We start from the raw sequence: 25,568 nt of genomic DNA on the forward strand, positions 1-25,568 counted from the left end.
AGGTTTGTGCAGATACCTAGTTGGCTGTCTTTTTGGTGGACCATACTACTCAGCCCAGGAAGACCACATTTATTGTTGAAGGGATCATGGTTTCTTGGATTTCTTCTCATTACTGAATGATTTTACAAGAGGCAAGGCACTTATGTTTTTGAACTTGATACAAATCCCTTAAAATATGTACTGTTTCTAGCAACTTACTTTCTTCTATCTTATTGGCCATTATAGCCTATTATAACAAATTTAGACCAAAAAAATGAATAAATTGAGCTAATGTAGTTTTACCATTAATAAATTTCCCCTTCAGGGAATCAGACTTATCCTATGAATTTACTGAATAGATGACCAGCATATAATTAAGCTCAGAAGCCTGTTTTATAACAGTAGCCGCCCTCATTTCCTGAAGAAATGCAGAAACGGAGCTCCTGAAAAACAGAGCATCATATGTTATTCTTTTTTTTAAATTTTTAAATAGTTTATTACCAAGTTGGTTTCCATTTAACACCCAGTGTTCTTCCCCACAAGTGCCCCTCTCCATGACCATCACCCTCCTTCCCCTTCCCCCCTCCCCCTTCAGCCCTCAGTTTGTTTTCAGTATTCAAAAGTCTCTCGTGATTTGCCTCCCTCCCTCTCCCTAACTCTTCCCCACCCCCCACTCCCCACCCCCGTTCCACTACCCATGGTCCCCTGTTAGGTTTCTCCTGTTAGACCTATGAGTGCAAACATATGGTATCTGCCCTTCTCCACCTGACTTATTTCACTTAGCATGACACCCTCGAAGTCCATCCACTTTGCTACAAATGGCCATATTTCATTCTTTCTCATTGCCATGTAGTACTCCATTGTATATATATACCACATCTTCTTGATCCATTCATCAGTTGATGGACATTTAGCCTCTTGCCATGACTTAGCTATTGTTGAAAGGGCTGCTATGAACATTGGGGTACATGTGCTCCTATGCATCAGCACTTCTGTATCCCTTGGGTAGATCCCTAGCAGTGCTATTGCTGGGTCATAGGAGACTTCTATGGATAGTTTTCTGAGGAACCTCCACCCTGTTTTCCAGAGCGGCTGCACCAGTTTACATTGCCACCAACCGTTATTCTTAATGGGGCATTCTCCACTTCTCTCTTCAATATCATTAAAAGTCTGTGTTTATTAAGTACATATACTGTACAACAAGAACTGGATGGACAAAACATCTCTCTGAAGTTTAGAAAAGTAAACAATCCTGGTTTGGTGTAGATTTTTATCTGTATATTTGTGTGTTTATGAAACAGCAGAGTTAAGTAATGATAGGCCTATTCTTTATTCCTAGTAGAGCTTAACTATTGCTTCTTTCAAGTAAATAATGACTCTTTAGGTTCCTTCTAAGCATTCCTAGCCCAGCATATCCTTTCATAATATATTAAGAAAATTGAGACAGTTCTTTCCAGTTTGAACTCTTAAAGTTGAGGTTGAAAAACAGCAAATGCATCTCAAAAGATAAACTAGATAGATCCATACAGTAAAAAATGTTAATTGGTATTAGAGATTTTAAACCTTTGAAATCAAGAATACTAGTTTTGATGAGCATAATTTATCATATGATAATAACATATTTGTAAATCACGACCATCAACAAAGTGTTTTTACATCTCTTAGGAGGTATAGAGTGCTGTATTGGGTTCTAGATATGTAAAAAACAGATAAAACATAGTCCTTGCCTTTAAGGAGTTTATAATCTAATAGAAGAAATACACAGGAGCACATAATTGCAACATAATGTGTTAGGTGCAATAATAATTTCCACGCAAGACTCAAAGTGATAAGGATGGTAGAAAATCTGATTTTGTCAGAGTAAGGGCATCAGAGAAAGCTGTGTGAATGACATGACTCCTAAATGTTGGGTGTTAAAATCATAAACATAGGCTTTTACTGTAGCATATGTATATGTGTAGAAACTTGTAATTTCTGGCAAAGGAAACGCATGCATGAAAATATCATGAAGTACTCAGGAGACAACTAATAGTTTCATTCTAGAGCTTAAAGGAAAAATGTGTAGTTGCAGTAGGTAAGGCCATGGAGATTTGGCAAAAAAAAAAAAAAAAAAAAAAAAGAACCTCTTATCCCTTATTTAGGACCTGTAGGTATTGAGTGTACTTGTTAAAGGTTTTAACACAAGAGTATTCTGTGGCTGATGGACCTGATGTGTAGGGCATTGAGACACGAGTGATGTTCGTTTTATTGTAATACATTTATTACAGTAATCCGGGAAAGAGAGGGTAGTCCCTTGAGTCATATAGAAACTGGAAGAAATTTTTTTCTAGAGCTAAAGACGGGACTGGGGAGGAAAATCACAGGATCATAATAACTGGAAATGCTTATTTGAATACTTACTCTATGGAAATAAAGATTATAGTTAAGTTCATTTTAATTTATACCTAGCTACCCTCTTTTTTTTAAAAAGGAAACTTTTAATTTTGGAATGTATTAGATTTACATAAAAGTTGCAAGGGTAGTACAAGGAGTTCTCTCAGTATTCCCTAAGGCTAACATCTTACATAACCATGGTACCTTTGTCAAAACTGAGAAATCAACATCGGTACAATATTATTAGCCAAACTAAGGTACTTCTATTGATTTCACCAGTTTTCCACTCAATGTTCCTATTTCTTTAGTTTTCTAGTTATATTAATACAAACATTTGTTTCCTTGAAGTGCAACAGGAATCGAAGTAATAGCACGTTTTTTCTTTTAAAAAATTTGTTTTATGTTTTTTATTTATTTTTGAGAGATAGAGAGAGAGACAGCATGAGCAGGGGAGGGTCAGAGAGAGAGGGAGACACAGAATCTAAAGCAGGCTCCAGTCTCTTAGCTAGCTGTCAGCACAGAGCCAGATGCGGGGCTCAAACTCACGAACTGTGAGATTGTGACCTGAGCTGAAGCCGGACACTTAACCGACTGAGCCACCCAGGTGCCCTGATAGCAGTTTTTTCAAATCCTGTGTAGGAAGTTAGCGATGTCCTGGCCTCGACTAGATGCCAGTAGCATCTCTCCAGTTATGACAACCCAAATGTCTTTGACCAGGCAAATATGCCTTTGGAGACAAAATCACTCCCAGTTGAGAGCCACTGCTCTAGGCAGACAATTTGGTGGAACTCCCTTATGAGATATGTCCTTGTACCAGAATTGTTGGGGTATTTTCTAGCAACATTACTTCTGAAGGATGCTAATATGTGATTTGAAAACGAGTCTATGGAAAAAATAATTTGGGGAGGTACTGAACAAATGAAATTTTAAAAGTTTTATTTCTTCTTCTTCTCTCACTCCTCTACTTTTTTTTTATCCCATTCCTCCTGCTACCTTTGCTCCACTTCCTAACTTCCTCCATCTTAATTCTTCCTTTCTTCCTTCCCTTCCTTCTCCTCTCTTCACCTTTTCCTCCTTCCCTTCTCCCAACTACCCCTGCCTCACTGCAGGATTTCTCAGAGCCTTTAACATATCTGTGGCATTGTTAATTTCCAAGAAAAGACTACAGTATGTGACATTCCTAAAACTGGTTTAACTATATATTGATTTTTTTTTAATGGGAAGCATACTTCACATAGGATTGCTGTCTACTCACCCATTCTTTGGAAATTAGTAGGTCAAACTGGGGGTTGTTGGGTATAATTATAGAGGAATAGGTCAGCTTATATCCCCGAGTACAGAAATGTCCTTCATTGTTAAAGGGGAAGTAGATAGATGAATTACATATAACCTTTTGGAATGCAGTAATTTTTGCATGTCTGTTTAAAAATGTACTGAGACATTTTAAATTCAATTCATATTGAATCAAGTTATCCTGTATTAAAACAATTAGCAGTTATTAAACTTTTTACTTTTCACATCGACAGTTATGGTTAGGAGTTGAATTATTTTGCTGAATATAGTGGAGTAGTTATTAGCAAATGTTTTGTTCAGCAGGGTAACCCACAGTTAAGTCCAGGGATCAGGGGACTGGAGTATTGGAGCATGGCCAGCTGTCACTTCCCCGGGAGAATGATTCGGTATGCCAGTTTCTAGCAGACATTCTTGAGCTGTGGATTCTTGGTGATCTTGTTCACATTTTATTTTTCTTTTTAAATTATGTTATATTTGGATAAAACGTATAAATAATTCTACATTGTTTAATCAGTTTTAAGACTGTGATATGTTACAAAATGTGGAAGGATTGGGGCGCCTGGGTGGCTCAGTCAGTTAAGCATCCCAACTTCAGCTCAGGTCATGACCTCGCAGTTCATGAGTTTGAGCCCTGCATCGGGCTCTGTGCTGATGTCTCAGACCTGGAGCCTGCTTCAGATACCGTGTCTCCCTCTCTCTCTCTCTTCCTCCCCAGCTCCCAATCTGTCCCCCCACCAAAATAAATAAAGACTTAAAAAATTAAAAAGAAAACAAAGCATGGGAAGATAAAGTATGTTTTAGAAATTATAAGATTTTCAGTTCACTGAAATATTACGAGAATGTTAATTCCCATATGCTCTAGTAAACATTGAACTAGAAGATTAAAATTTCCCTCCCTTTATTTTTTTATTCCTTGTAAGACAGAAAGACAATTTTATAGAATAAGAGAAAAGAATTACAAGAAAATTTATAGTGCTACTTTGAGTATTTACCTTGGTGGTTAATTGTTTCAGTTCCGATATCTAGAAACAAAGATTTTAGAATTTATTGGCCTGTATGAAAGGGGCCGATTGACTCAAGTCCTTTCCTATTAGACAGATGGCTTGGTGAATGACCAAAAACATGCAGATTAGTCTTCGCAAGAAGGACATTCAAGAAACAGATGGAAGTCCTTTTTAAAAGACTCTGAATATTCATCCTTTTTGATAATAACAGACTTAACTAAATAGAATGTTATAAAGGTAAAGTATTTTAGACATCTTAAAAAGTAAAGTATATATATATTTTTAAATCCTGATTTATTTTCCTTTGTAAGTTTGGAAAGTAATTTTACATAGAATGACTAGAAAATTGTTTTAAGTAGGATTGGGAAGAGGGGTAGACCAGCATCAAATAGAGGATGGTGTAATACTGAAATATGTAAGAAAGCAGACAACTCATTCCCTTTGTCCATTTTATTTGTGGAGGAGAATTGTTTTCAAATTGTAAAGGGTAGAAAAATCATTATGAAGAAGGGATTGAAGCAAGCAATAGATGAGTTAATTATAGAGCAGCTAGATGCTTTAAATGGATCTGGGCTCTGAGGCTTATATAAAAATTATATCCTACTGCAGTGAAAAGTTATCAGGTGGGATTGTTATCCACTATCAGTGAGTGTCTTTTGACAAATAGAGGTACCAAAAGATTAGTGATGAAATGAAAAATGACCAATTTGCAAAGGAAAGGAAAAGGAAATTTCTAGAAAATAGACTGTTAACCTTGATGTCCATTATCAGCCCCCAGCAAACCTCTAGAATAAATTATTCATCAGATAATTAGTAAGCACTTACAAGAAAAGTGGTGATCAGTGTGACTTTAGTAAGAAGTCCTGTCATCAATTCCATCTTTCTCTCTCTTTTTAAATGTTTGTTTATTTTTGAGAGAGAACGAACATGAGCAGGAGAGGGGCAGAAAGGGGGGACAGAGGATACAAAGCAGGCTCTGCTGTGACAGCGGAGAGCCCAGTGTGGGGCTCAAACTCACAAACCATGAGATCGTGACCTGAGCTGAAGTTCAATGCTTAAGCAGCTGAGACATCCAGGTGCTCCTCTTAGCCAATTTTATGTATTTCTATCTTTGTTGAGTTCCAGGAGTAACTTAAGGTGAATTACAAAAATAGACTACAAGGTGAATCATAACAAAAGGAGTAGAAAATAGCTGACATTTATTGGGTTTATATTCTGGGTCCTTTTCTAAGTCATTTACATGTTACTTTATCCCCTGAGCAGACCCCAAAACAACCATTTGCCCAGTTTTTGTAAGATGTGTAAGAAGCCCCTACTACCTGTCCTGTACATGCTTGGGACAGGTGTTTTACATGAAAGATTCATTTGGGACAGATGTGAGAATATTTTAGAGCAGTGGTTCCCAAACATTTGGCTATTAAAACCCCTTTTATTTTATACTCTTAAGAATTATTGAGTACCACAAAGAGCTTTTGTTTATGTGGGTTATACCTATTGATATTTACTGTATTAGAAATTAAAACAAGACATTGGAGCAAGAATACATAAGCACATATTGCGGTCGCTGTCAGAGGCACGACATCACCAACACGCTTTGTGTTGTTTCTGGAAAACTCCTCTCGCTTCTCCTGAGAGTACAAAGGAAAAAATACTTTTTGGTGTTTCTATGAAGATGGCTTGATCCTGCTGGCCCCCTGAAAGGTTCTCAGGGGCCCCCAGACCACACTTAGGGAATCACTGTTCTTAGAGGAAGGATTCAACCTAACTAGAGAGGACAGGCTATGGTATCTTGCATATACACATAACGTATTGGAGCCTGAGCAGCATTCCAAAGTTGATTGGTTGGTGGTCTTGCCATTAGCCCTCAGTTTAAGCAAAGGCAGAGAGGTGCCAAAGGGTAATTCTAAGCAATCTACATAGAGTAGCATTTATGTCATCAGTGAGGAAACTGTTTCTAAAATTCCTTAAGCTCCTTAATACACTCACTTATACCGATCAAAATAGCTTAAAAGCAAAGCCCTTCATTGCACTCCAGAAGTGCTGACCCCTGCGATTTTCCCCAAATGTGAGAAAATTGACCACATAATTTGTGGTAATGGGAGACTGTGTTCCCGCTTTCTCCTGGTGGCGGGGGGCGGGAGGGGCGGGGATCCTCTGTCGTAGCTGCCTCTGGAAGGTAGACGCCTACTGAGGATCTTTCCAGTCCACCGCTCTGGGGTGTGTGGGGAGTGGCACAGAGGGGTGTTCACAATTAGAAATGTGTGTCATACTGTCTGTGCTGAAGTAATTTAAGCAAAACAGTGGAGAGGTAATAGGATGTATCAGAAACAAAAGTATGTGAATCAAGACTACTTTTTTTTTTAAAGAATGAGATTTAACAAGTAAGGACAACATCCTATACATAGTTCTAATGAACCAGATAAACATGAAGCTGGAATCATTTGACTCCTTTTTAACATGAAAAAAACCCAGAGATTTTAGTTAACTTTGAACTGCACCTCAGAGTTTTTTAGAGTAGTTGCTAAGAACCTGAAGATAGCCTTTAGCCAAGTTAATAGAAATATAAATACTCAAAGGAGATAATTGTGGGTTCTCAGGGGTAGTTAGACTTCTTCATGTGTAACAATCACCAGCCATCAGTGCCTTCATCCTTTGATAAGACCCACACCTGCCAGCCCTGGGCATCTATTCTGAGAGTTTTTAAATCGAGACCAACGGGGCAGCTGGCTCATACTTGACCATCTGCTGTCATGCCTCAGTTTTCATTGGTCTATTGACCACCTATGAATTTTAGCTACTAGAGTGACTTCAGATTTCTTCTTCTGGTATTCACTATTTCAGCTTTGCCTCTAAAATCATGGTATTTTTTCACTGTGTATTGATCCTCATGCTGGATGTGCTCTATAGCCCCTCACACTCAACAAGTCCGCTCACCTTGTAGTCCACTCATGTGTGATCTACGCCTGATTATAACTCCACTTTTTATGCACCACTTAGAATAGTACTTGATTCTGGATGCCACATTTTACAGGACATTGACAAAGGAGAGACCATCCAGATGAAGGTAACTAAACTGAGTTTACAAACCAAGCATTGTTTTACAGTGTCACCCCACCTGTTCTAGCTTCCTTTCTTGCCATCATCTCTTCAGGTAGTCTGTGTTTGACTCACTAAATTACCCACAGTCTTTCACATGTGGGATCTTCTTCCAAGTTTTCATTCTCTGAGCAGGCCGCTTCCCTATCTCTCGGTGATGAATTCCTACTTTAACTTCAAGACACAACAAATGATATCTCCTCCCTAAAAATTTTCCTGGACTTTCCTAGGCATTCTTACCTCTGGGTTCTCATAGAACATTATTCATGCTTGGATTATGTACTTAATCAAATTACAGTCTAATCCAGGGATCAGCACACCTTTTCTGTAAAGGACCATGTCTGTTTCTCTCTGTCACAGCTACTCAATTATGGTGCTTTAGTCCAAAAGTAGCCATAAGTGAGTGTCACTGTGTTTCAATCAAACTTTAAATGGACATTAAAATTTGAACTTCATGTAATTGTCATGTGTCGAGAAAAATTCTTTTGATTTTTGCCCCCAACCATTTAAAAATATAAAAACAAGCAGGAAAGAGTATTCAACGGAAAAAAGACAATCACTTCAGGAAATGGTGCTGGAAGAACTAGACAGCGACATATAGAAGAATGAAACTGGCCACCTTCTTACCCATTCACAAAAATTAATTTGAAATGGATGAAAGACCTAAATGTGAGACAGGAAACCTTCAGAATCTACAGAGAAAACAGGCAGCAACCTCTTTGACCTCAGCCGCAGCAACTTCTTACTTGACATGTCTCCAGAGGCAAGGGAAGTAAAAGTAAACATGAACTACTAGGACCTCATCAAGATAGAAAGCTTCTTCACAGCAAAGGAAACAATCAACAAAACTAAAAGGCAACCAACAGAATGGGAGAAGATATTTGCAGATGACAAATCTATAAAGAACTTATCAAACTCAACACCCAGAAAAATAATCCAGTGAAGAAATGGGCAAAAGACATGAATTGACACTTTTCCAAAGAGGACATCCAGGTGCCTAACAGATACAGGAAAAGATGCTCACCACCACCCATCAGGGAAATACGAATCAAAATCACAATGAGATACCACCTCACGCTTGTCAGAATGGCTAAAATTGTCAACTCAGGCAACACCAGATGTTGGCAAGGACAAGGAGAAAGGGGAACCCTTTTGCATTGTTGGTGGGACTGCAGACTGGTACAGCGCTCTGGAAAACAGTATGGAGGTTCCTCAAAAAATTAAAAATAGAACTACCCTACAACCCAGCAATTGCACTACTCAGTATTTATCTAAAGGACATAAAAATGCTGATTTCAAGGAGCACATGCACCCCAGTGTTTATAGCAGTGCTGTCAGCAATAGCCAAAGTATGGAAAGAGTTCAAATGTCCATTGGCTGATAAATGGATAAAGAAGGTGTGGTGTGTGTGAGTATGTATGTGCATATATATATATGTATGGGTATATCTATATATATGTATGTGTATATGTATATATACACATACACACACACATATATATATATATATACACATAATGGAATGTTACTCGGCAATCAAAAAGAATGAAATCTTGCCATTTTTAACAACGTGGTTGGAAGTAGAGTGTATTATGCTAAGCAAAATAAATCAGAGGAAGACAAATACATGATTTCACTCATGTGGAATTTGAGAAACTTAACAGACAAACATAGGGGAAGGGAAGGAAAAGGAAAAAAGAAACAGAGAGGGAGGAAAATCATAGGAGACTCTTAAATACAGAGAACAAACAGGATTGCTGAACGGTCTGTGGGTAGGGGATGGGTTAAACAGATGACGAGCATTAAGGAGGGCACTTGTTGGGATAAGCACTTGGTGTCCTGTGTAAGAGATGAATCACTAGTTTCTACTCCTGAGGCCAAGACACCACTGTATGTTAAGTAACTTAAATTTAAATTAAAACATATGTATACATAGACATGTGTGTGCATGTGTGTGTGTAAACATAAACTGTTCTTAGTTCCTGGGATGTACAAATCAGACAGACAGTAGGCTAGATTTGGCCCAGTGGCCATAGTTTGCTGACTCAATCTAATCCATTTGTTCGTTCTTTCAGTCACTCTTGTATTCATTCATTTATGAAATATTCATTTGCTGGCTCTTGTAGGCACTGTGAATGCAGTGATGAGAGAGACAGACATATTAAGGTCGAATCTTCTGCATTCAACTGATCTTGCTAGGTTCTGAGACTTTCTATTTCATCTCTCCCCCTTGAGAATAGTATATTTCCTGGTACATTTTGAGATGAAGTAGTGAATGATTGAACAAGGAATAAACTATTAAATCTTTGCTAATTATTTCTCTTGTGACTATGATTATGATATCTTAAGTGAGTGTGAGAGAGAAATGCTATATAAAGACAGGTGAGTGATAAATTTTTTAACAGATTGTTTTGGAAAGACCTTTGTTGAATCTAGATGTGAGGTTTACATTTTGTCTGTTTTGTTGATGATAACACTATTAGTGTGATATGTTTTGAGACATATTGCCATTCTGTGATGAATCTTCTGCAGAGTTTCTGGTCTGAGCATTTTAATTAACATTTAACTTTTATATTACTATCTTGGAGTAGATAGGTAAACTGAGGTGGGAAAGGAAATCTTTTAACTAAAGGGAATTTACTCTCATTTGGATATGCCTGACATTTTTATATCCTACAAATGGTCTTTTAAGGATTAAAACTTTGGATTGATTAATAACAACACATTATATTATTTTATTAATAGAGATTAGCTTTTTTCTTACTTAGCACATTGCATTTATGTGGTTTTCAACAACCTTAAAATAGTTGTTACTTCAGATAATTTTAATCCTGAAAATGTGATACATGCTTATATTCTCTTTATAGGCGAGATAAACTTTGGATATGCATGGAGTTTTGTGGAGGTGGTTCTTTACAGGATATTTATCATGGTAAGACAAGTTATGTTTTATAGAGTTTAAGTAGAATTTCTTAAAATATAGTTATTATATATAAAGCAATAATGTTTTCAGGAAAGAATATTAATGTTTTTTTATTATTTAGATACATAAAAGAATAAAATACATATGCTTTTGCTTTATAAGTTACAAAATTATATACAGTTGAATTACTTGCTAATTCTAAATGCATTTTATATATAGTTTCAAGGGGCATGGGTGGCTCAGTTGGTTAAGCATCCAGCTCTGGATTTCAGCTCAGGCCATGATCTCAGGGTTTGTGGGATCGAGCCCTCCGTGGGGGCTCTGTGCTGACAGCATGGAGCCTGCTTGGAATGCTCTTTCCCTCTCTCACCCTCACCTCTGCTCACGCTGCCTCTCCCTCTCTCTCAAAATAAATAAATAAACATTATTTAAAAAAACCCCAGCATATTCTATATAATTTCAAAATTTCAAACTCAAGCTTGCAAAAAGGCCTTGATGGTTAACACTAAGCCCAAAGAATATCTAGTTAATACATGAGTAATATTAATACTGAGGTAATTGATTTGCTCTTCTGTATTCAAGAAGCATCAATTAAATGTTTATTTATTTATTTATTATGTTTTTTATTTATTTTTGAGAGACCAAGAGAGACAGTGCGAGCAGGGGAGGGTCAGAGAGAGAGGAAGATACAGAATCTGAAGCAGGCTCCATCCAGGCTCTGAGTTAGCTGTCAGCACAGAGCCGGACGCAGGGCTCGAACCCATGAATCATGAGATCATGACCTGAGCCAAAGCCGGACACTTAACTGACTGAGCCACCCAGGCGCCCCTGTTTACTTTTTTTTAAATACTAGATTCTGGGATATTAAAAATTACTACAATGTTTTTTATTGAGACTTCAGTGGAATATGGAAGAAAGACTTGCAAAGTAAAATAATAGTGTTTACTATCTTTTCTTTCTCTCCCTGTCTTGTTCTGGTTCTGTTAATGGGTTATTGTCACAAGCTGCAGAGGAGGTTTATTCTTTTACTAGAGATGTGCTTTTTAAGGATTAATATGCAATAATGTCTTAATAAGTGAGATGTCAGGTTTATGAGAAAATGTTTTGGAAAAGGTCTTCATTTTTCTTTATACAGGATTTTGGCTCAGATTTTCCTATTAGGGCCTCTTAAGTAGTTTAGAGGGCTGATTGTAATAAAACAGAGGTTAAAAGACTATTTGGGTAGGAATTTTACTGCGTCCATCTCACTTCACTTTTACTATATCTTCTTAATATAGATTTACCATAAAGATTGACCTACTAGTATTTTAAGGTACTGCTAAATTGGAATAGGAAAAAGGAAATGATAGATTTTCTGGAATTGTTTTTGAAGGCTTACTGAAGAAAATGGGTTTTGAATTGATACATAAACTTCGGGTAGAAAGAAGAGGTACAGGTACATTGTAGGAGATGAAACAGCAGTACAGTGTTGGTGAAGGTGTGACAGGTGAGATCACTCTTACTGGTGTGGGGGTGTGTATTTGGGGGGTGGGGTCAGATCCCGAGAGACTGGAAAGCCAGATGGAAGAACAGGAGACCATTTCTGCTTTATAAAAAGTTTTTTCTTTTCTGAGACTATTTTTTATTAAGTATGGCTGTTCCTTATATGTGAGAAATTTTTTTATTGACATTTTGATTTCAAAGATACAGTGAAAATTGAGAAATATTTGGCATTATTTTGCATGTAGAACACACAGTATTTCTGGAAGCTTGTGATTTCTATCTTTTAAAGTCAAAAAGCTATTTCCCTTTTTTTGTCTTAATTTGGACTAATTTATCTACTATTTTTTCTCACACTACTCATTTAATTTCCTTCGTCTTAAAGTTCTGTCAGCTAGTTCCTGTAGTGGTGAGCCCTCAGGGTTTGACCCTCACCCTTCGATCATCGCTTAAGTGGCATAACAAATATTTGCTGTCAGCGTTGTCTTCTACTTTGAATAGTTTTTCTATTGTATCTTCTCTCCCTACACAATGATCCTTTTCAGGCAACCTTTTTCTAATTGGTTTTAAGATTTTTTTTCTCTTAATTTATCGTGTTTTAGTATCTACATATGGATTTACATTTACTCTTTTTGCTTAGGACTTGAAGTACTTACCTCCGAGGATCTCATTTATTCATCAAGCCTGGACAATTGCCAGTTATTCTCTCTTAAAATCTCTTCTACCTCAGTCTCTCTGATCTCTGCTTCTAAAAAATTTCAGTTAGATATACCTTAGATCTTCTCTGTATCTCTTAAACTCAACCTCATCGTTTGTACTTTATAATCCCTCAGTAGGGCACTGAGGATACTTAAAACTGTTTTACAGTATACTGATTTTATAGCTGTGATTAGTACATCCATTAAGTTTTAAGTTTTGTGACATTTTTCATTTCTAGAAATTATTGGTTCTATTTCAAGTCTCCCTTCATTTAAAAAAAATTTTTTAATGTTTTTATTTATTTTTGAGAAAGAGCATGGGGAGGGGCAGAGAGAAAGGGAAACATGGAATCTAAAGCAGATTCTGGCTCTGGGCCAGAACTCATGAAGCACGAGATCATGACCTGCGCTAAAATCAGACACTCAACCTATGGAGCCAGCCAGGCGCCCCTCCCCTCATTTTATATTTGTGTCTTATTCTCTTGTAATTTTTCATTCACTCTTTTACTTTAGTTTTTAAGCATACCTTTCATCGGTCTTTCTCAGATGGTTAAGTAATTCCACCAGATATGTATGCTTGGTCTTAAGCATCTGGTTCTGCTTTCTTCACTGAGAAGAAGCAAGAAGACCAAGGGGCGCTTGGGTGGCTCAGTCGATTCAGTGTCCGACTTCAGTGCAGATCACGGTTTTGCTTTTTGTGAGGTCGAGGCCCGTGTAGGGCTCTGTGCTGACAGCTCAGAGCCTGGAGCCTACTTCAGGTTCTGTGTCTCCCTCTCTCTCTGCTCCACTTGTGCTCTGTCTCTCTCTCAAACATGAATAAATATTTTAAAAGAAGAAGAAGCAAAAAGACCAGAAATAGTTTTGTCATGATTGTTGTCATTCCATTTCAACCAGATGTTGGAAGTACCAAAGTAATAGGAATTTGTTAATATTGATTTTATTTATACTGATCAGCACCTGGGTCAATGGGAGAAATGATAAGTTTGCAATGCCTTGGGTATTTTCCAAGGTACATATGAGGGATTTATGTGCTTGTACAAAAAATCCCAGACCCTGTCTCTCTCTGTTCACTCTTGACTACACCCTGACCCCTACCAGATGCCCCCCTCAGGGCAGCGTGTGCGCCCCTCTGCGGCTGGTGTGCAGAGCTGTCTGCTCACACAGCACCCGGCTTTCTCTCTCTCTTCTCCCCTCGCTATTACAGTTCTTCTGTGGGAGTAGTGTAATCATTTGAGTTACCTTATCTAGTGAAAGAGAAAGTCCTTCTTTTCTAATAACCGTAATGCTTTTGGGGTTTTGCATTTTTTTATTGGCATACACAAACCATATTTTGATCTGTCATACAAAGTTTGCAAAGAACGTCCCCCTTTTTTGGGTAAAGCCTGCTTTTTCCCCCCACTATTATTTCTGCTTTCTAAAGTATCATTAAACCAATTTTTATATTTTGTTTTACAGCTCTTAATTCCATTACTCCATATGACTTCTAAAATGTAAATCTTAAAAGGGGGAACTATATTAGTTCTCTATTGCTGTATAACAAATGGTCCCCAAATTTGGCAGCTTAAAACAGCAAACATTGTGTCACAGTTTCTGAGGGTCAGGAATTCAAGAAAGGCTTCATTGGGCAAGTCCAGCCCGAGTTCTGTCATGAGGCCGCAGCCTGGCTGTTCGCGGGGCCTGCAGTTATCTGAGCAGGGCTGGAGAATTTTCTGTCAGGTGGGTTCACTGAACGTGGTTGCTGGCAGACCGCTTCAGTTCCTTGATGGCTGTTGGCAGGTCTCAGTTTTTGGCTCTGTGGATCTAGCCATGGGACAGTGTGAGTGTCCTCATGACATGGTGCCTGGCTCCCCCCCCCCCCCCAGCAAGTGATGGACCCCAGAGAGCAAGCGGAGGCCACCCGGCCTTTATGGTGGAGTCACAGGACTTGTATACTGTCCCTCCCACCATACTTCGTTCTTGAGAAGGAGGTCGCTTCTGTCCAGCCCGTACTCAGGAAAGGACTTAAGTTCTTTCTTGAGGGGGAAATATCAAAGAATTCGTGGATATATTTTAAACCACCACAGGTGTGTAGGGGGGAGGGGATACATTTTGAATTTACATTTTTTATGAATTTCTTCTCTCCGCTTTACTTTTTCTTTGAAGAACTAACATTAGAACCTTTTATTGTGCCAACATAATGCATTTTTCCTCTATTTTTTGAACGTTTTTCTTTCTGTTTAATATTGTTAACAATTTTCTACAGTCTTTTATATCATTTATGGTGAATTGCTTTCTCATTTACTTAATAATTTTGAATTCTGAGATCATCATCAGTGGGAATCCCCATGGCTTTTGAGAGTGTGTCCTTCCACGGTGGCTTTTTTTTCCTGTGACCCCAAGACCTCAGTGTATCCAGTCTTTGAACCCTAAACCTGAGTGACAAAGAAGCCTGGGGTGACAGCACCAGAAGAGACTTTTCCCAGTCCAGACCCCGGGCCATGACACAAAACCCCTAGTCTTCTCCTTGTGTTTGGCTGCCCATTTAAAGTGAGGACGTAGCCCTTTGAGAGTTCTGGCTATGTGAGGATATTTATCTGAACTCTGCCTCCGCAGACCCTGGGGCCTTTTCTTCCGTGTTCCTGGAGGGGGACAACCAAAGCCCCAGCTTACCAAGGTTGGCCTTTCCCTTAGAGACAGCTAGAATATTTCACACTTTGGCCATTCTGATTTTCATTTCCTCTTTGTTTTTGGCCCCTGGGAAAGTCTCTTACTGTTTACAAACTTAGATAGGCATTTAAATGATTATTTAAAATATTCCTTTCTGTCATTAGGTGTTATTTGCAGGGGATTCACACTGTTTGCCATACTGTGCAAATAGAAATCTAAAGGATGCCCATCTTACTGAATGAGAGTGGGCTTACAAACCATAAAAATTAGTTTTTATGGTTTATCCCCAGACATTCAAACCCAGACTGGTTCTCAACAGAATCTTTTTATTTTGATGTTTATTTATTCATTTTGATTGAGTGAGAGAGAGCAGAGAGCACAAAAGAGAGAGAGTCTGTGAGAGAGAGAAGAAGGAGAATCCTGAGCAGGCTCTGCACTATCAGCACAGAGCCCAATGCAGGGTCTTGATCTCACAAACCATGAGATCATGACCTGAGCTGAAATCAAGAGTCAGATGCTCCACCGACTTGAGCCACCCAGGCTCCCTGATACAAGGCATCCCAATAGAATCTAAGTGAAATATATTTCTCTCTCCCACAATTGTAAAATACCACAAGTTCTCCAAAGTAAATATTTGTACCAAGCTGTTAAGTTTAGGTAAATGTGATATTACTATCTAGTAAATTCCATACTCTGGTTTCTCTTCAGATCGTATAAATCTTTCGCCTTTTACTATCTAGTAAATTCCACCATTGGAATTTAGTTCAATTTTTAGAATAGTCTCTCCTATCGAATATATTTCTTTATTCTAAAGTGATTTAATAGCGAAAAAGAGAAAACTACTCACATGTCTTTAGTAGTGGATAGATGCACAGAGAAGTATTATTTAAATAGTATGATTTAAGTTATATGTATTGATACGGAAAGGTTTCTATGGTAAGTGAAAAGGCAGGTTTCAGAGCTGTGTATGTAGTATGATTCCATTCATAATCTTGCGTGAGATGCATAGCATTACATTATTTAAAATGTCTCTACATAAAAGTATCTGGTAGACCTTAGGCCAAACTGTTGCTATTGCCTGAGTAATAGTTTGGGTAAGGAAGAGACCTTTATATTCCAAACTTGTGTGTTGATTGGATTTTTATAGTGAAGGTATAGTAATGTGCTGTCAGTGCAGATTGGGACTCTCTGTCTCCCTCCCTCTGCCCCTTCCCAGCTCGTGTGTGCACGCTCTCCTCTCTCACAATAAATAAACATTAAAAAGGAAACTAGCGGGGCGCCTGGGTGGCTCAGTCGGTTAAGCCTCTGACTTCGGCTCAGGTCAGATCTCACGTTCGTGGGTTCGAGCCCCGCGTCAGGCTCTGTGCTGACAGCTAGCTCAGAGCCTGGAGCCTGCTTCCGGTTCTGTGTCTCCTTCTCTCTGCCCTTCCCCCTCTCATGCTCTGTCTCTCTCTGTATCAAAAATAAATAAAACGTTTAAAAAAAAAAAAAGGAAACTAGGTAAACCTCTTGGCCATGATTTATTTCTTATAACATTTAAGATGTAATATTGATGAGTAAGGTACAAAAATGAAAATACAGTTAATTTCAGGGAGTATTTCAGTCTTTTATTCATTCCACAAACATTTGTTTAGCAGCTTTCCCATGGCAGGCACCGTGCAAACACTGGGGATACAACCCTGAGAAAGTCAGAGTTGAAAAAATGTTGCCCTCATGGAGCTTACATTTTAGTACAGTTTTTTAGGTGTATTATGGCTACTGCTTAGTGGAACTTGTAAAACTTTGCCATTTACTGAAAAACATGCTTTGACTAATTTCATTAATATAAATTTTCTTCTCTTATAGTAACGGGACCTCTCTCAGAACTGCAAATTGCATATGTTAGCAGAGAAACACTACAGGTGAGTCCACTGCCAATTGAAAAATAACGTTTGTTATTAGACTGTTTAATTACTCTGCATTGTCTGTTAACTAAAGTAAGGATTGAACATCTAGTTTGGTGAACTCTTGGATAGTAACACATTTTTAATTGTGCAGTACACTCAAATTATATTTGCAGATAAGCACTATAAAGCCTCAGTGTGATGATATGACCTCCTCAAACTTAAGTGCTATGAATTTGTTATTTTGTATCTTTATATCCCTCTCAATACCAAAGAAGGGCTTAAAAATTAAGCACTCTTAGGGGAATTGAAACTCATTTTAATACTATTTTCATTTATGTTTTTTAAAAGTTATTTCAAACCATTTTCAGAGTTTAGTGAAAAGTATTGTCTTAAGAAAATTAGTGGTTCCAACCAAGCGTTGCCTTTTTAATTTTCTTGATTCTTTTGTATTTCAGTAAAATAAATTAATGATAGTACTGCTAGACTTTCTGTAATGAGTAATAAAAAACAAACTGCTACTCAGTTGATCACTTTATATCCCAAATACTCTCTGTAGTAAATAAAGTCTTGTTAATTTTTGTTTTTTATTTTTTTCTTGAAACTCTAGGGATTATATTATCTTCACAGTAAAGGAAAAATGCACAGAGATATAAAGGTATGTACATCATATGTTTAACCTAATGGCCCTCTCTTCATTTTTAAATACTAGGACCAAACTGTTGAGCAAAATTGTCTTAGTCTGTTTGTTGGATTTCTTATCTGAAGTATGTTACTGTAAAGAAATTGAGTGATACTTTTAAGAATTGTATTACTTTTTTAAAGTAGCTTTATTGATATACAGTTCACCTACCACAAAATTAACCTTTTTAAAGTATACATTTATGGATTAGTGTTGTAATAACCCATATTAGCTTATCTCTAGTTATTTATTTGTAAATTGCAAATTAGGTCCTTAGCTTCCATCAGGCTAGGATTTTTAGAACATTTCATGCTTTGTATATTATAGTAAATTTTGGCAGTCTTAATAATGTCTCAAAATGGATAAATTCAACTGTAACATCTTCTGACTGTCCTTGAATTAACTGGCAGAGGGGAGCAGGTGCACGGGGAATGCGGGGTTAGCTCTGCGGGAAACCAGGGGCTCTGACACGTCTTCCTGAAGTTCTTTCTAAAGATACTGCCATCTCCGCAGCTTAGTTCTCTTCTCCTTTCATTTATTTTTCTTTTCCCTTCTTCCTCATTCATCTTTTCTCCTACTTCTCTCCCCCTTTTGTTTTCTGAGGTTTTCTCTAGCATAAAGGTTCTTAATTTTTTTTTTTAATCATGTTGCTCTTTGAGTCTGATGAAAACATGGACTCTCTTTTCAGAAAATGTCCTCATGCATATGCCTTCATGTTTTGCATGAAGTTTCAGTGGACTCTCAAGACCATCTGCTGAGATCTTTTACTTTAAGTATTTTTCATAAGCCACTTAAATGACCTAAGCAGAGAGCTTTGGAGTTCATAGGGAGAAGAAAGCATAACATGAGTATATTAAGAAAAGCACTATGTCATCAACACTTAGATGATCTCGAAAGACTGATAGATTTGTATCAGAAATGGAGGTTGGAGTGCCTTCCAAGCAGAGGGAACAATGTAAGCAAAGATGAAGGTGTTGGAAAGTGTGGGGTCACACTAAAAGGAGGACAGCTGCGCCGTACTGTTGAACAGAAGAGGACATATGACAGGGATGGCCCGGCGGTTTTGTGCTCGATCCTATGAGGAATTGTGTGCTCAACTCCAGAGCTTGAGCTTTTTGGGGAGAGTGTGACTATCACCACTGTTTCTCCCCTGGTCTAAGCCTTCAGTCTATTACACCTGTACTTCTGTAGCAGCCTTCTGATTGGTCTCCCTGCTCCTGTGTTAGTGTGTTTCTACACTTCCTTCTCCACCTTGCAACCAGATTGATCTTTTTAAATCAGAGCGCATCACTCTCCCACTTATAAACCACCATTGGCTTCCCATTACTCAGTATAAAACCCAGATGGGTTTTACCTCTGCCTGCAAGGTTTACGTGATCTGGCCCCAGCTCTTCTCTCTGACTTCATCTCACACCCCTCTCCATTTTACTCATTTTGTTCTAGCCCCACTAAGCTGTTTTTTTTTTTTTTTTTTGGAGTATGTTGAGCTCATTTTGGCAACAAGACTTTGTATTTGCTGTGCCCTCTTCCTGGAATGCTTTTCTCCCAGTTTCTGGCATGCCTCTGCACCCTCACTTCATGTAGAAATCTACTCAGACATAGCTGCCTTAGAAAGGCCTTCCCTTCCCGCTTTCCTTGGCTTTAGGGTTCTTCCCTCTTCTTGGCTTGGAATCATTTGTTGATTCGTTCATTTGTTTATGTGTGTATGCATTTTCTTAGATTTTCTTTCTCTCCTATCCAGTGTAAACTTCATGAGAGCTAGAGCTTATCCTTATTTTTTAGTGTAACCAGAATGTAAACTAGTACCTGGTTCCTCAAGGAGAAGGAGATGGAAGGATGAAGGATGGGGGAGCATCAAAGGCCAGAGATGCACTAATGTGATATAAACTGTAATGTAGGAAAATTAATCTGGAGCCGGGGGAAGACCAGACCTAGGACCGTGGCACACATCTAGATTGCTGGGGCCTGGATCAGATTAAAAATCCCGGCTGTAGTCCCTTCTCCCTTCTTTTTCTTCTTTCTCCCATTATTCCCAGTAATACCAGGGGGTGCAGTCTTCTTTATGGCTTCCTCTTTTTTAGGTGGAAATGGGTTTCCTAGTATTTTTCCTGTAAGCCTAAGATTACATGATTGTTGGCACCTTGGGCTAAAGACTTAGCCCATTTACTTTTGCTTGCTCATTTAAAATAAAATTTAAACAGTCTATCTGTTTGAGATTATTGAAGATAAAGTGGTTTTATCATCTTTTTTTGAACTGAGATCAGGAAGTAGAAGTGGCCAAAATGCCACTAGGTCATTGTAATGGGAAAAGCAGTTTTTTTCCTTTCTGTATAGCGGAAAACCCAGTTCTTTCTGACTGTGTGCTTCTTCCTGAGTCTTCTTTATTACTCATACAGAACACTTCACTTCTGACTCTGGTGGTACCAAAGGTGTGGAGGGTTTTTTCCCCACAACAAATAATCTCTCTGATACCAACTGGGGGTCCTACAATTTAACTCAATTCTGATGCTATTTATGTGGCGAGAGCATCAAATCCTACAGATAAGGGCTCAGCCCCATGAGACTGTCTCTTCCCCAACCCCGCACCCGCCCCCCAACACCAGATACTCGTTCAAGCCCAGCTTATCAGCTGTGCTTCTGAGCAGCTGGCTGTGTAGATTAGAGGGCGTAAAGACCCTGTCCTTGGGTTCCATTAGTTAGTGTGGCTCTCAGAACTCAGGGGATCATTTATGTTTTCCAGCTTTAAAGGCTATGATAAAGGCTACGGATGAGCATCCAGAAGGGAGAGGAGCATAGGGCCAGGTGTGTGGGAAGGGGCACACAGCTCCCATGCCTTCTCCAGCCATGCCCTCCCCCAGTGTAATTCAGCCTGAAAGCTCTCGAAATCCCATACTATTGAGATTTCATGGAGGCTTCATGTAGGCGTGATCAGTCATTAACTCCATTTTTGACTCTTCTCCCTTCTCAAGAGAATGGGGGGCAGGGCTGAAAATCCCAAAGTTCTAGTCATGGCGTGGTCTTTCCAGTGACCAGCCCTCATCCAGGAGCCTACCCACAGTTGCTCCAGTAGAACAAAAGACACTCCTCTGTAACCCCCCAAATTACAGAGATGTCAGGAGCACTGTGTCAAGAACCAGGGTCTGAGAGCGTATACTAGAACGAAAGATGCTTCCAAGGCTCTTGTCACTTAGGAAATTACAGGGCTTTCAGGAGGACTGTGCCAGGAACAGGGGTAGAAACCAGTGTATATTTTGTTAGCTCACAGTCTGCAGCCAGGTGATATTTTAATCCAGTGGGTCTACGGCTAGTTGTTTATATCCTGGGTGGTCCTCAGACGGCCTCATGTAGTAAGCAGCAAGGTTCAACTGATGATGAATTCCCTGAACAGAAAGTAACACGTTTAAGATGTAATACAAGGAGTTAAAAATGCTGGTATTAGGTCACATTTTAGTGCAGTCACAATGTTTGATCCGTAAGAATATAACATTTAGATGAAAACTAATGCATCGTTTTCATAAGAACATTCATATTGTGTTGATAGGAACCTTTTGCAAAGTGGAACATTTTATAAGAATAGTCAGATTGTCTTAAAAGACAGTACATTTTCCTGTGAATATAATAATTTAACATTCTAATTGGGCCTACTTTAAATTTTAAGTGTTTCTAGGTCTAAGCTGCCACTTGTGGTATTTTAAATATGGGTATTTGATCTATTATATGTGCCGTCTGATAAAAAGTTTCTTACTTTAACTAAAATATTCTTGCTTTGAAGGGAGCTAACATTTTGTTAACGGATAATGGTCATGTAAAATTGGGTAAGTAAATTAAATGTTTTTCATTTGTGCAAATTTATTCCAGAACATAATAAGTTTATATTTGCCTCTCTTAGGACTAGTTTTTCCCCTCAGCATCTGTGTATTTTTAGGTAGAAATCTCTTTGTGGGGCATATGTAACCTCTCTCTATCTGTTCCCTCTTCTCCCAAATGGGGAAAAAGTCTGCCCTTCACATATGACAGATTTGTAGTAAAGATATGGCAAAATAATAATTCTTTAGAAATCCTTTCACCTGCAACCTGAGGAATATGACTTTTAGTAAGAAATCTGTACAGAATTGCATTGTAAACAAAAAGGGTAAACAAACAAAAGTAAAAAAAATCAATATCACCAGAAGTCCTACATCCGCCATGTTAGCATTTAAAACTAAATACAGTAGGGAGGCCCCGGTGGCTCAGTCAGTTAAGAGTCAGAGTCTTGATTCAGCTCAGGTCATGATCTCAGCAGTCGTGAGGTCAAACTCCGTGTCGGGCTCTGTACTGACAGTGCAGAGCCTGCTTGGGATTCTCACCCTCTCCCTCACCCTCTCCCCCTCCCCTGCCTGTTCTCTCTCTCAAAAAAATAAAAATAAAAATAAAATAAAATTCAGTATTACTAATATAAGAATGTAACTTAGATGCTGGATGTTGCTTTATTTCAAACTGTGCCTTTTATTTGATAACTTTAGGTTATGACTAAAATGGAGTTCAAAATCTAAATAATGACTTAATTTCAAAGTTTGAGGCCAGTAACATGTATAGTATACTAGTTTTTATAAACAGAATCTTGGATGTTAGGTATTAAATGAAGAGTTTAATAAATAGGAAAGTTTTTTTGAATTATGTATTACGATAAGACAAATCAGAATTCAAAAATTTATTTCATAAAAGCATGAATAAAACTAATTTGAACTAAACCTGACAGTAGAACTAATGAGATTTAAAATATAATAAATACTGATAATTAATACTTACATAATAGAATTTTCCTGAGCCACCTCTAAAGATTAAAAAAAAAATCATTTATCTAACTGTTGGTGTCTTTTGAACAGTTTCTATCAGCAGTTTAATATTTTGTGTTAATATTATATGCCTTATGACAGACATCCTATATATAACGTATTGGTTGATAAGAATTTAGAAATGACCATTAAAAACTAGAAAATATTTAGAATCAACATACCTAAAGAACAGCAGCAAATGCTGCATAAAAACAAATTTCCTGGTAGTGAGTGGTGTTGGTATTAGAATGTATTGCCAAGGTAAGATTTTGGGGAATATTCTGTTTAGGTGTCTCTTCAAGGTAGGTCGATTTGCAAGCAGATTATTGGTTTGTGTGATGTCAGTCATCATAAGTATGGCAGGACGTGAATGGAATATATTACTACTTAAGGTCCCTTCCAGTGATATTCCTTGAACTTCAGGTCCTGAGAATTTGAAATTATAATATTAAGTTGGGCGGGTTAAACTTTCTCAGCTATCCCTTTCTCATCAAAATCATTGACTTTTGTTGCCATCTGATTCATGCAGGGATATATGGGAATCTATTTGGCTGTAATACACCCTACTTGGTGATATTTTATTAAAAAAATATTTTTTTAATGTTTTATTTTTATTTTTGAGAGAGAGAGAGAATATGTGAACAGGGAAGGGTCAGAGAGAGAAGGAGACACAGAATCCAAAGACAGGCCCTAGGCTCTGAGCTAGCTGTCAGCACAGAGCCCGACATGGGGCTCGAACCCACAAACCATAAGATCATGCCCTGAGCCAAAGTCAGACGCTTAACCGACTGAGCCACCCAGGTGCCCCACTTGGTGATATTTTAGTACTAACCCATAAAAGTTAAAAAATTTGAATGTGATGTTTAAGAATATCTCATTTCTATGAAATTAGTTTCAAGAAATAATTATTAAGCATTTCTTCTCATGTTACTGTAAATAATTTTATTTTCCCTCAGTTTTTTTTCCTAAATGTTTCTTCTTTTTTTAATAGCTGATTTTGGAGTATCTGCACAGATTACAGCTACAATTGCCAAACGGAAGTCTTTCATTGGTACACCATATTGGTAATTGTATTTTAATTGACAATTTAACATTTTGTTTCTCTATCATTATTGAATACAGCATTTATTGAAAATATAGGGTGGTCAAAAATTTTAGGACTAAAACAAATTAAGACCACCAAAGGTTTAAGCAATTTAGGCGGGTACACACTTGTGGATGGATTACACAGCCAAAGAATATTTTATCATGTTCACTAAGTGGAAAAGGCTTAAAAAAATTTTTTTAAACATTTATTTTTTTTTTTTGAGAGACAGAGACATAGTGTGAGCAGGAGAGGGGCAGAGAGGATGGAGACACAGAATCCAAAGCAGGCTCTATGTTCTGAGCTGTCAGCTCAGAGCCTGAAATGGAGCTTGAACTCATGAACCATGAGATCATTCATGACTTGAGCCAAAGTTGGATATTTAACTGACTGAACCACCCAGGTGCCTCTGGAAAAGGCTTTAAAAAGATTGATAGATAATGGCTTTTGGGAACCTGGATATAAAGGAACTCTCATTTGCTCTCTGGGGGCCAGCATGATTTTTACACATATTTAGTAAATGTTTGTTGATGGTAACTGATCTCCAACTGCAGCTTCAGAGATTAAAAACTCTAATGGTTTCCATAAGAATCTCTCCATAAGAGAGTAGAAACTATTTTTGGAACATGTGAAATTGTGAATTAGGCAAAGTAAATTTTTGGAGCACACTCACTCTTCATCTCTGTCTCTGTATGTCTTTCTCACATGAACTCTAGGGATGTAGAACAGAATGGAATCTCTTGTCCAGAGTGACTAAGGTTGGCAGTTACTCAGTTAATCAGAAGCATCTGTTGAATGGCAAATCTCAAAATTAATACAGATGTACCTTAAACTTTTTATTTTAATTTCAGACATATGAGTGTAGTTTATTTCTTAAGTTTTTTCTCTCCCTTCCCTTCCCTATCCCTTCCCTTCCCTTCCCTTTCCTTCCCTTTTTTCCCCTTTCCTGCCATAGGACCAAGGCCTTTTCTTTGAGTGGCACACTAATTAGAGTCCTGTCTTAATAATGTAAATCATATGCATAATACATCAACTACATTTCCAGGTTGTGTTTCTCTAGAGTGCAATCTTTAGTTCTAAAGAACTTGGACATACAAGCATGTGACTTGTTTTTTTAAGTCAGGTCTATGAGATACAAATTTAGCCTTATTAGGTGTGCAGTTCTCACAGCATTGAGAGACTTGTATGCTTTGGTGGTGAGAAATACCACTATACTCAATATAAAAGATAGGTTTCCAGCACCCAAGAAAGTGTTCTTCTGCCCCATTTTAGTAAATTCTGTCTCTTCATCCCTAGCCTCTGACAACACCCAATCTAATTTCTGCCTCTTCCCTGAATGTCCTACATATGGAATTATGCAGTCTACAGCCTTCCTAGTCTTTTACAGTTGTCATATTCTTCCATAATTCTCTAGGTTTTTTGTATCTTTAGAAACTTGTCTTTAACAAGCTTTTTGTAAGCATTCACTTTAATTTTCATAACTTACCTTTTTAGCCTGATAACAATTTTTTATAACATTTAAGTTGTATATTTATAACAATATATATTAACATGTAATATAATGAATAAAGAGGTTCAGAGATGAACTCAAATGACCGTGGGAAGCATACAGCC

General features: G+C 37.9%; 1 protein-coding gene and 1 pseudogene across 1 annotated transcript in view; both read left to right on the forward strand.

Annotated features, from left to right (window-relative positions):
• Window positions 1-25,568, forward strand: part of MAP4K3 (mitogen-activated protein kinase kinase kinase kinase 3) — a 192,940-nt gene that overhangs the window by 97,400 nt on the left and 69,972 nt on the right. The window contains exons 7-11 of the mRNA XM_029938550.1: window positions 10,613-10,677; window positions 17,337-17,392; window positions 17,985-18,032; window positions 21,829-21,871; window positions 23,862-23,934. Of these exons, the coding sequence (XP_029794410.1) occupies window positions 10,613-10,677; window positions 17,337-17,392; window positions 17,985-18,032; window positions 21,829-21,871; window positions 23,862-23,934 (285 nt within the window). The remainder of the gene's footprint in view (window positions 1-10,612; window positions 10,678-17,336; window positions 17,393-17,984; window positions 18,033-21,828; window positions 21,872-23,861; window positions 23,935-25,568) is intronic.
• LOC115290997 lies at window positions 6,628-6,773 on the forward strand (annotated as a pseudogene).

Source organism: Suricata suricatta, chromosome 4, assembly GCF_006229205.1.
Source record: "Suricata suricatta isolate VVHF042 chromosome 4, meerkat_22Aug2017_6uvM2_HiC, whole genome shotgun sequence".
NCBI classification, from domain to species: Eukaryota; Metazoa; Chordata; class Mammalia; order Carnivora; family Herpestidae; genus Suricata; species Suricata suricatta.